The 12063-nt window shown below is 54.5% G+C and overlaps 1 protein-coding gene across 2 annotated transcripts in view; it reads right to left on the reverse strand.

Moving 5' to 3' along the window:
- The window catches only part of Mgat5b (alpha-1,6-mannosylglycoprotein 6-beta-N-acetylglucosaminyltransferase B), a 66710-nt gene extending 54914 nt beyond the window's left edge, over positions 1–11796 (reverse strand). For both annotated transcript variants that reach the window (XM_052195803.1, XM_052195802.1), the window contains exons 1-2: positions 11610–11796; positions 7749–7861 (exon numbers count right to left, since the gene is read on the reverse strand). In XM_052195803.1, coding sequence (XP_052051763.1) covers positions 7749–7861; positions 11610–11677 — 181 coding nt within the window. In that variant the 5' untranslated portion in view covers positions 11678–11796. The remainder of the gene's footprint in view (positions 1–7748; positions 7862–11609) is intronic.
- Positions 11797–12063: the final 267 nt, after the last annotated feature.

Genomic DNA, 12063 nt, shown 5'->3' on the forward strand with positions numbered 1-12063 from the left:
GCCTGCTCCCCCTTAGGCTGGAAAGCCACCTTATGGTAAAGACAAACCGCCTCTCCTCTTTATGATTAAATATGTTTCCCCAGGATGGGGCTGTGCCCCACCTGTAACCTTAACCACAAATGGTTCTGTCCCGCCTGTTCTAGGAATGGCCGTCATGTCTTTGTTTTAAATAGTGTAATAACCATCTTGCGACCCTACCTTTGTTTCAGAATGTTGTTTTGGCCACCTCTGAGTACTTTATTTTGACTTCCCGCTGTTATGACTACCTGGCAATCGTGTCTGTTTCAGGAGGTTGTTAGGACTAACTTGGTATACTTGTGTTCTGCCTGTTTTTGCCCTCCAAGTCTCTCATTTGGAAATCCCCCTGCCCCTGAGCTATAGATACCTTGTCTTCCTCACATCCATTGCTGCCTTCTAGATCCCCACCTTAGAGGGAGGCAGTTCACACACACACACACACACACATGCACGCACGCATATGCATGCACACACATACGCACATGCACACATGTGCGCGCGCGCACACACACACACACACACACACACACACACACACACGCAGCTTGTTTGAGTTAATTGCTTGCTTTAATTCATGATGACTTGGGTCGGTGGTCTTTCTCCTCCTGACTTTGGGATCAACACTTGTCTTTCTAATTCTGTGTCACTGAACATTCTAGACAGCCACACAGGTCCCAAGCTGTTCCGCACCAGGCGTTAAAGTGACCCATTCTACTCCCTCCAAATTTCCAGAGTTAAGTTCTCAACCAATGAGTGGAGTCAGCAAGACACTAGCCACATGCTTCCAGACCACACAAGGGCTATCAACTCTTGGACTCATTCCATTATGGAAATGAGGGAGAGGTGGGCAGAAGAGCGCCCCCTGCCATCCTGCACTACCACAGCCTGGCCCTACTTGGGAGCCAGAGGGATGGGGGGCAACCCTGGGTCACCCCACCTTGGACAACAGGAGCTGTGGCAATTATGGTCCGTCAGTTACTGGGTGCTGGCCATGTTCTAGCACGTTCCATCTGTCCCAGATGCTGACAGCTGAAAGTCTGGCCCATGCATATGAAAATGCAGAGAATTGTAGGGGGACCACAAGCTCTCAGAAAGAAGGTGCCAGAATGCCCGCTGCAGCCTCCAGGGGAGAGGCAGTGCTGTGGAGGAGACACATGGAGTCAGTCTCACCTGCTTCTGCTACCAAACCCTTTATGAGCAGAGGGGAAGACAACCTTCCACTCTTGGCCTCAAGCTCTCTAACTCAAGAGGAGAATACCGTGGCCTGTCTGCAGCCCAGCATCCTGCACAGGCTGCATGAGCCCCTGAGGGGACAGAGGCAGAAGAGGGAGACTGAAGAGAAATAGGCCAATGGGGATGGGCCAGCAGGAAGGGGAACAAAGTGGCCTGTGTCACAAGAGCTCCTCAGGACTCACATCCCCTGCCCCATCACCATCCTACCAGGCTCAGACACCGACTGCTTCCCCACATGACACGAGGCCCCTCTGGCTGGGCCCCACCAGCAACAGAGCCTGCCTGAACTCTAAGGAAGGCCACAGAAGACAGGAAGGATCTCTCACCGTCTCCCAGGGAACTAGTGAGCAGCCAGGCGTCTGCTGCTAAAGATCCCTCCAAGAGGGAGACTAAAACCATAGCCACCCTTTCTTTTACGGTCCCAACCACAGACTGAAGCACAACTCCACCAAATTTCACTCTGGGGTGAGGGGAACCAATCAGTTTGTTGGGCTTCCTCATCTGGCACCGTTGAGGGGTTACTAACAGGAGTGGAGGTGTCCTCCCAAAAGCCTTTACCCACGAGGGAAGAGGACATCCCAGGGACCGCACAGAGAGAGCCCGCCTTGTTTCTCCCCCTATCTACTCTAGCTCCTTCCCAAGAGTTGCACACAACAGGCAGTAGTACCCAGGTACCTGAGACTGGGTACTCAGGGAAGGGTCTCCTCACCCCTGGACAAGGATGCAAGCTGCCAACAAGCCCAGACGGGATGATCCTTTTGCAAGGTGATACAGCTGAGTTCCGCAAGATGACAGTCACTTGGCTCAGAAGACAGTGACTCAAAACAGCATCAGAGCCAAAGGACCTGTGTCCTTAGGAGATGCATCCCTAGCTCTGAAGGAAAACCAATGGAAAGAGAAGGAACAAGAGAGAGGGAGCAGAGGAAGATGAGGAAGGAAATGGAGATGCTCCAGGAGTCCCATGGGATGGCAGAGATGGGTCGGGGCAGGGCAAAGGAAGGAAGGAAGGAGAGAGAGGAGGGGGGACAAAGGAAGGGAGAGAGAGAAGAATGGAGAAAGGGGGGTGGAGAGAAGGGGAGGGAGGGAGGGAAGGAAGGAGAGAGGGAGGGACGGAGGATGTGGTTTTTCCCAGCCCTAAGTAAGAGAAACAGCAAAGGCCTCCCCACCCTAAGAAGACAACCTTGTTCCGTTTCTTCTTGTGGTGTAAAGACACTGAGCCCAGAGCCTTAGGCACGGTGGGCACGTGACCCACCACTGAGCTCCTTCCTGAGTCCCCTGGAGAAGCCTGGGGAAGTCTCACAATAGCCTCAGATAAATCAACCTAGCCATGCCTGCTGATCTGGTGCCACGCCTGCCACGCCTGCCACTGCTGTGCCACTCAGATGCACCTGTGAGTTGGTCAGATAGTAGTCCAACAGGACAGAGATAGCAGCCCCTCTCCCAGGCTCACAGAGCCCAGGTCAGCTGTCACTCAAACATGCCTTCGCCTTGACTGTGCCTACCCTCTAAACCCAGCACCCAGCACCCAAGGAGTGCTTGACACACCAGAGAGAAAGAAGAGGCAGGGGCCATCACTTCAGCTCCTGAGAGAATGGACAATGCAAGTTTTGACCTGGCTACTGCCCTGCAAAACACCAAGGTACCATCTGTATTATAGATTTCGGATGGGTGTTGTTTTACGCAATGCATAACCTGCTCAGCCTTCCTGGGCCGCCCTAGTGAGCCCACAGTTCATAGCTTCATCTGTGGGAGTCCCTTCCCCAAAGGATCAGGGTGAAAAAAGAAGAAAGCACCCCAGAACTGGGACCTGCTTAGCTGTGCACAGGCCAGAACACTCAGACCTGAAACACACACACACACACACCGACTGGTTTGCAGCTCAGAAGGAGTAACTCTGTGCCTCGATGTCCCGGTGGTGCTGTGCTTCCTGGAGGAAATCACCAGATCCTCTGCCTGACCCAGGCTTCCCTGTCCCTCCTCACTGCCTTCACTGCCCATCACAGGCCCCATCATATCCCAGAGGCCACTGGGAGGCCAAGCCAGCAGCTCAGTAGGGGCCTGGCCCAGGCTGCAGTAAAAATCAAAGCTTTCACTCCAGCCCTGTTCTGCCACTGACCCAATGGAAACAGTTCATATCCTTCTCTTGGCCTCAGTTTCCCCTGGGGTAAAATGGGGCACGGGGTCCGGAGTTGTCCAGAGTTTATCTTCTTGTCTCCTTCCTACTTCTTGTAAAAATTGGGGTCACCGGAAATGAAGGGGAAAGGGAGAGGAGAGAAAAAGGAAATAGAAAGGGAGGAAAAACAGATGGGTCCCCTAAAACTAGAAAAGGGGGGAGTGGGATGAGCCCCAGGCTAGCATCGGAACCTATAAAGGAGCATGTCACCTGGTTCCCCCCAGCCCCGGGTGGGCCCGGGCACAGCAGGTACTCTAAGTAGAGAGGGGTAAATGACTCTGCATGTTCACATGGGAAGACAATTTCCTGGCACAGCCTGGAAGACTGGAAAGGAAGTCTAGAGTCAGGGTATAGGGCCTAAGACAGACCCAGGGAGAACCTGATGCAGAGACAGCCGTGTGTGTGTGTGTGTGTGTGTGTGTGTGTGTGTGTGTGTGTCTGTCTGTCTGTCTGTGTGTGTGCGCACGCGCGTGTGTGTATGTGTTTCTTCCTGCCACCCATGGAGGAGATTGAATCTGTCTACTGTGCCTGGCAGTGGTCTGAAGTCCCTGTCCCATGGTTCCCACCTTCTTTGTCCCCATGTGGCTGGACACACACACAAGCTTTTTGGACAAGGGACTTTATAAGAACCGAGTGCCCTTCCCCTGCAAGTTAGGGCCAGAGATGGAGGAGTCGGGAGAGGAGACATAAGCTGTTTCCTTTGCTGTAGGAAGAAATCAGAGGGAGAGATGACCATGGAAATATAGGTCACCCGACACAAGAGTCTCTGCAGACATTTGGGGGTGGAGGCTGATCCTCACAGCAGGAATTAATAAGGTTTTCTTGTGGAATTTTTTTGTCAGCGGGAGGTGTGACCCCAAAAACGGGGAACTTATGAACTGCAAGTATTCACTGCCCAGGTTCCATTATGGCTCTGGTTGAGGGGGCAGACCCAGTACAGATGACTCTTGAGGCACCCTCCGGTTCCCAAACCAAGAAAGATTCCTCCCCTGTCTCCAGGGCTCAGAAGCGCCTCCCTCCTTCTGCAAAAGCCCTAGGATATCCTCTACCCTGACAGAAGCTCCTTTCTTGCTCGGGAGATACCTAAGGACAAAGCTAAAGAGGGGAGAGGGCCAGGAGGTGGACCCCCACCAAGTGACTCACGCTCAGATGCCACCACTGGCCCTGGACACACACACAAGCTTTTTGGACAAGGGACTTTATAAGAACCGAGTGCTGACACATCTTCCCATGCTTGGCATCGACTGAATAGAAATGTACTTACTATGAGGTCCCAGCAGTGAGTCTGAGAGCTAACACAGCTCCCCACCGATTTCCATATAAACGAGGAAACCTGGGATGCTGGAGGTATGAATGGACCCCACACTTAGAGATGGGTGTTTTTATTACCCCCTGAGGCCGGCTAGTCTGTCTCCTTCCCAGACACCCTCTCTGTGACTCTGTTTCTCATGTTCTCATCCCTCCCCTTTACTTTGATCAAGCCCCACCTGCCAGAGAAGACAGCCCCCCCTGTATCCTGCAAAGGAGGCTGGGACTGGGTGTCTGGATAGCTGGAAAAATCAATTCCTGTACTGGGTAAACAGTGCAGACCCAGCGGAGGCAGAACTGTGGGCTCTGGGCTGCAGAGACCAGGGCAGACCCCGGCAGGCCAAATGGGGCTTTTCCTCTGCCTATTATCTCTCTTCCCCAAACGGCCAGTCTCCAAGAGACAGCCACAGAACCTGGAGCATCTTCCAGCCAATCTCTGGCCTGGGGCCTGGGATGAGCAGAGCTAGGACACAGTGATCATCTGAGAGCAGACACAAGCAGCTGAGCCTGCTTCTGCGGGGCAACCTGCTCCCTCCAGCCGCTCAGGTCTGACTCCATGAGGAGCAGGCAAGGGCCTTGTTAGGAAGAGCTAGGCCGGGCCTTGCTGAGCAGGACTGCGAAGGCTCTTCCCTCCCAAGCCAGAGTCCCACCTTGGCCAGGTGATTCCCATCCAGCAACTTTCATCTAAATCTCAGGAGGTTTGTCTCTGTGTCCCCAAACTAGAGCCCTTACTCCTGAAGAATGAACTGGCCCAGAGAAGGTGCCTCCCACAGCCACAACAGAGATGGTAGAGACTGGAAGGACACATGGTGGGAGTTCTGGAAACTGGGCATGTTGCTCCTGGTCTGGCTGCATGGACTGGGGGTGTGCTCTGTATCTTAAACTTCAGTTTTAAAATGGTAAGCACCGGGGCTGGAGAGATGGCTCAGTGGTTATGAGGACTGTCTGCTCTTCCAGAGGTCCTGAGTTCAATTCCCAGCAACCACATGGTAGCTCACAACCATCTGTAATGGAATCTGATGCTCACTTCTGGTGTGTCTGAGGAGAGAGAGACAGCGTACTCATATACATTAAATAAATAAAGTTAAGCACCTGAATGTACACACACACACCTCTAGAGTAACTACACACACACACACACACACACATCTCTAGAGTAACTACACACACACATACCTCTAGTGTAACTATACACACATATACCTCTAGAGTAACTCCACACATACACACACTTCTAGTGTAACTACACACACACACACACACACACACACACCTCTAGTATAACTATACACACACACACACACACACACACACACACGCACACACACACACTCTTTTAGTGTAACTGCACATGTAGCTTAGAGGGTTCTCTCCCTTTTATAGCACAAGATCTAGAGCTTGAGCTAGACCTTTCCCAAAGTCAAGACAGGGCAAGGGCTATGAGGTAGGAGTGTTGTCTTGGCCTATAACCCTTCTGAGGGATGAACAGAAGACCCCAAAGCCCAGGCACAACCTCCCTTCCTGAATGTCTTTATTCTCACCCTAGGTTCTTGAAGCCCAGACAGATATAACCAATGTCTACGGGCATCTGAGGGCACTCCCAGCGAGCCTCACATCCTTCTGTGTCCTGAGCCCCCAGCCATCTAACCCTGACTTTTCCTTCACAACTGCCCCTCCTCTTCTCTAACCTTACCTTCCCAGCACCTCCTGTGTAGAGACCCACACCCTCAGGGGTCCTCCTGCTCCCCCGCCACCCCTTCCCTGGAGTGGCCTCCTTCCCCCCTCACAAGGCACATGCACTGAATGTGCATAGAGGCTTCACTCTGCAGCCGAAGCCCAGGATCCCCTCTCCGGGGAGTCTTAACGCAGGCTCAAGGCCACCCTGGAGAGGTAGTGCCCTATCCCACTTACCGACGGAGACCCTAGGCTCAGATGCTGAGGGGTCTCTGGAAGTCGGACTGTTCTGCTCGGCTGGAATGGCCGCTGATGCTAAGTATGACCTGGCTTCTGAGAGCTTTCGAGTTTGAAGACTCATGTGTGAAGCCAAGGACGGCGCCGGAGGATGGCAACCAGATGGCACAGTAAGTGCCACTCGGAGCCCACTTGAGCGGACAGCCTGAACCGCTCGGGATGCCTGTGGCGCTGTCACCAGGAACCAAGAGCCCGGCAAGCTCAAGGAGGTGATTTCCAAGAGAGACTCTCCAGACAGGCAGAAATCTCACAACACCAAACTGCTCCAGAAGCCTCGTTTGCCTCAGTTTCCCTCCACGCCGTGCTCCTCCTCCACACCATTGACTCAGAGGTACCCTGTGACACACTATGCAGAGCATTTGTCTGCTCCCAGCAGCCCCGTAGGAGGGGCGGGGCCGAGGACTCCTAGTTACCACAAGCTGTGTGCCAGCCAGCACAGTGCCTGGGGTTTCAGCACACAGACCATTCAGTCCAGCATCAGCGAGGGTTTTCACTCTCTCCCTGCCCCTCTCCTTTTCTCTGTAACTTAAGAACCTGACAACAGTCCACAGCTAGAAACTAGAGATGGAGGTTCTAGCCTGTCTGGTCCCAAAAGCCCACACTCTGCATCTCCATTCCACACCTAGCAAGCGTCACGCGGGCCAGGGACAGAGACGGACCAGGCGAGACCAGCATCCCAGACAGGAACCATGTGAGCCCTTTTGCAAGCCTGTCCCCAACCACAGCCTTGCCTGGTGAAAAACACACAACATGGGTCTCAAAGAGACAGGCGCTGTGTTCAAAGACACCAGCGGAGCCGCAGGAGCCCTTCTGACCCTTCGAGATCCTCCTTCTTGGCCTGAGAAGGCTGGTGGCATGCGTAGGACCAGAGCCCAAGGGGCATGCATCACACTGCAAACTCAGGACCCCTCCCTCCTCTTGCACATTTGCATGTTCAGAGGCCAAGGTCCCAGAAAACCTGCTAAAGGGGCTGAGCTTGGAGGCATTGCCCCTTTGACTTGAGAACATTCATATTTCTCATTGGCTCCCCTCGCCCTCAAGATACCTTCTGTGCGGATGGTGAAGGGTGAGTCCCCCAGGCGCCGGGCAGAGAACTGGCCTCCCAAAGATGTCATCAGGAAGCAGAGAGTGAAGAAGCCAATGCCCAGGACAAACAGCCTGCAGGGAGAGAGGAACAGGGTGGGTCAGCAGAACACACAGCGATCCAGTGTCCTGTTTCCAACTAGGAAAGGCACAAAAAACGTCCTAAGCTTGAGAAAACGAGCTGGGTGAGGTGGCTGCAGGAGGCTCTGGAGTTCAAGGTCATCCTAATTCTTAGCTACATGGCAAGCTCCAGCCCAGCTTGGGCGAAGTGAGATCTCAAGCTGCTGCCACCACGACGATACGACGACGACGACGACGACGACGACGACGAAGAATCAGCAAGCGAGAGAAGGGAAGGGAGCTTGGGGGACGCACAGAAGAACCAGGGGTAGGGGTGGGGGTGAGCTCCCAGGCCCACGAAGTTCGAGCTCAATGGGACAAAGAAATTGACCACATTAAAAAAATAATAAGAATTCACACGTAAGTAGAACTCTGAGCCAGGGCCTCAAGATAGAAGCCAGTTCATCCGGAGTAGCAAGCCCCCAAACTTCAGCGCCTGGGTCAGCACTGGCTCCCAAGAAAGATTAGAAACGGATATTCTGGGGCTAGGGCTATAGCTCAACAGTAGAGCATTTACATAGCATACACCTTTAGAAGCTAGATCCAATCTCCAGCACAGGCATAAAAAGAGAGATGGGAAGGAAGGGAGAGAGGACATTATAGAACCTCCTTCCTAGATAAAATGCTAGGACAGGGCAGGCCACCTGCTTTATCCAGCTCCCCAATGACTCTGCTCCACACTAACATGTGAAAAACACTGGTACGGACTGAGCGGTGAGACCCACCTGGCTCCCATCAATCACCTGGGCCATCCTTGGCCTCACACATGGCCTCAGCCATCTGCCATGAGCTCGCTTGTCCTCATAGGGTGCCACATGCCCCCAACACTCTTAGACGATACAGTCCCAAGGCAGGGCCACATCCCCTCCGCCCCCACTGTGCCCACTCTCCCCACAGACTTCTCTGTCACGCACACCCTAGTCTGTCAACCTGCACCACCGAGGAGAAAGGACATCTTCCCACCCAGGCGTGGAGTGTCACACAAGTGTGCCTGCAGTCATGCAGGGAGGGGGAGCAGGCCAAAACATGACATCATGCATTCTTTCAATACACAGTCATTATCTAAGAGGTGCCAGACACTCAAGGAACCTGAAGTGACAGCCCAGAGTCCCTGTCCCAAGCTCTGTCAGAGCCAGTGCTTCATGCTGGGCTCCAAACAAGACTGAGTGGGCAGCACAGGCCAGAGAGAGGCCAGGGGACGGGAGGCTTTGAGACCCTAACACAACAGAAGTCTTGATGACTGGCAGAGCTGAAAGGGGACCCTCCCTTACCCCAGGTCAGCATGAGGAACCCCACCTGATATAGAACCAGGATAATCAAGGGGACCCCAAACGTCCTGTCAGGTGCTTCCACCTGCCCCACCTCTGCTCTGTCCCCAACCCAGGGGCCTGGTTGTTGTCTTCCTGCAAGACTTGCTTTACATGTTTTAATCTCCATTATTTTAAACCGACTGAGTAGTGCTTAATTAAAATTTGGTCCATTAAGGAAAACACATAATTGCCAAAGAAAAGAAGAAACAAAACAAATTCTGAGCCCGTATTTAAGGAAAGCTGTTAGAAACTGAGTCAGCTAGGGAGAGAAGACCTAGACTCAGAGGTCCCAATTGCTGCTTCAGGGACAGTCGTGCCCCTGATTTGTTGGGGGGATCATGGTGAGCTGCAGTAGGAAAGATGGTACAAGGGACACTTCTCTTACTTCGAAGGAACCTCACTGAATCCCTCTAAGCCCAGAATGGGGTTCGGAGCACACTCAGAGATCTTGTGGGAGACTCGCTACTATCCTCTAAGCCTAAGAACAAAAAAGTGTGGGGGGGGGGACTTTCCGAGTTCCAGTCTCTCAACCCCCACCCTGTCTCAGCCATAGGATTATGTTTCGGGTGGGAGATACAGGATGCTTGACCTAAGGAAGATCTACACCCTCAGCCTTTGAGGCCCCAGTACACCACCTTAGCATCTCTCTCTACCAGTTACCACCCCTGGGGTCCAGGGCCCCCCAAAAGCAGTAGTTGGTCATTTATAGTGGATACGATGGCCTCATCCACACAGGCAACATCTCAGGGGCAGCTACAAAATAAAGGCCCTGCCAGGAGCTCTGCTGGAAGACAGCATCCCCAGACCTCCCTTGGGGATAAATGAAGTTAGGGTGATGTAATCAGAGAGCTGCCCCAGGCCTCCAATCTAAAGTTCTGAGGGAACCTGAAGAAGACTGGTTGCTGCGGGTCTCCACCAGCCTAGACAAACCAGGAGGTGAAGTTAAAGGGTTGGAAGGGAGTTGCAACTGCTCTGGGAATCCTGGCTTCCTGTACACAGGAGGGAAACCGGCTCTGGGCTGAGGGCGCTGTCTGTGGTGCTGGAGACCGCTGCAACCGTCACACCGGGTCCGACTTCGGAGGCCGGGCTTCCAGCGGGCTACAAAGCTGACTCGGGATTTGAGACCAGCCAGAACCCTCTCAAGTTGCCCGACAGGGCAGGAATCCAGGATAGCTCTGGAAGGGCCAGAGTCGTTCCCTGTGCACCTTAGGCCAGGGACTTCTGAGACACTCCAAAACCTACCCTCAGTCCTCCAGCTCCACAGACCTTTGCACTCACATAGACAACCTGACAGCTGCTGTCTCCAGAGACTGTGCCATCTCAGTCCCACAGAACTGGCCCAGCATGCTGATGGCAAGAGGCAGGTGGGCCACATCTCTCCACCCCCAACCCAGCTGGGTGCAGGAGGTTGTCTGGAGGTACCAGGGATCAACCCCGAGCCTGGGAGGAAAGCCCTGCTGCCTTAAGGTTTATGACCAGACTCCACCTGTGTCTCGAGTCCCACCCCCACTACAGTGTCCACCTCTCCTTCTGTCTCTTCTGGGGCCCAGCTGCCAAACAAGGCAATATTCCAGGTACCCCAGACGCCTACCACCCTTTCCCCAGCCTGGCCTTGGGGCCTAGCTCTGCTGGAGTCTGGGAGAAGAAAGTGGGGTCCCTTCCTGGGACCAACAGGTCTTAGTGAGTCTCTCACAAAGTGCACCCCTGTCTGGCCAGGACTGTCCACCGTAAGGGAAGTGGCCGTGTTTCATGCACCTGCTATGCCTGTCTAGCCTATTGGAGATCCGCGGTTGGGAGTGAATCCCCGACAGAAGGGGTCCTTGTCCCAATTTTGGGGACGTTCCTGTCAGACCCAGGTTTGTCCCCTGCCAGGAAGACGAGTGAGATGCTGGGGGTGGGGAGACGGAAGTGGGATGGACTAGGCAGAGGATGGGCGGGGACGACCTAGGAGACAGGCGGGACACCAGGGGAGCTTGTGAGGCACCCCACAGTAACTTTGCAGCTCAGATAGGACCGACGCGAGATGAAAAAGACCTCAAGGGGCAGGAAAGGGACTTGCTGGCTGGGGCCACTTTGGAGCCCAGGACCTTGATCTTGGTGTTTTCTGACTCCATGCTCACCTCTCTATACCTATCCCAATCTTGGTCGACTCAAGAAAGGTCCAGACCTGCACAACACCCCTAACCCCCAACACACACACACATACACACACACACACACGAAGCCCATCTAATTCCGTTTCCCCATCCCCATGGCCCTCATCGAGAATAGACTCGAGAACCTCCTTTGCCACCCGAACTTGCACCCCCTGAAGGGACCGACCTCACCCAGCTCCACCACGAGACCCCTGGGGAGGTCTTGCCCTCCCTGCGCCAACCAGTAGAGAACTTTACCGAAAGGGTCTCAGGGTGACCAGGCATCTTCTGACCATTATCTTCCCATCGGGGTTGACTGTGATCATTGTTCAAACTTGTCTGGGCGAGAAGCCGGGGGCAAGGCCGGACGCACGGTCCTGGGCCCCGCTCTGGCCACCTCGGGAACCGCGAAGCCGCTGTGGGCGGAAGCCGGGGGGGGGGGGTCGCAGCGTCTAGGGCGCGCGGGGCACGGTGGCTCCGCCGCTCTGCAGCCCTCGGCGCGGCCTGGGCGCGCAGGGCAGGGGTTCGGCGAGAGCTCCGGGCCGAGCGGTCTCCGTGTCTCCGCCCTCCCTGCTTCACATTTTGGGGAAGGCGAGGCGGCGCGCCCCCAGATCGCCGGCCGCGCGTCTGCCTGCTAGGCTCGCTGGCTGGGCGGGACGGCGCCGCGGCGCGCAGACCGGCTTCCCGCGGCGGGCGCCCTCATTCCCGGGGC

The sequence above is a fragment of the Apodemus sylvaticus genome, chromosome 10, assembly GCF_947179515.1.
Source record: "Apodemus sylvaticus chromosome 10, mApoSyl1.1, whole genome shotgun sequence".
Classification (NCBI taxonomy): Eukaryota; Metazoa; Chordata; class Mammalia; order Rodentia; family Muridae; genus Apodemus; species Apodemus sylvaticus.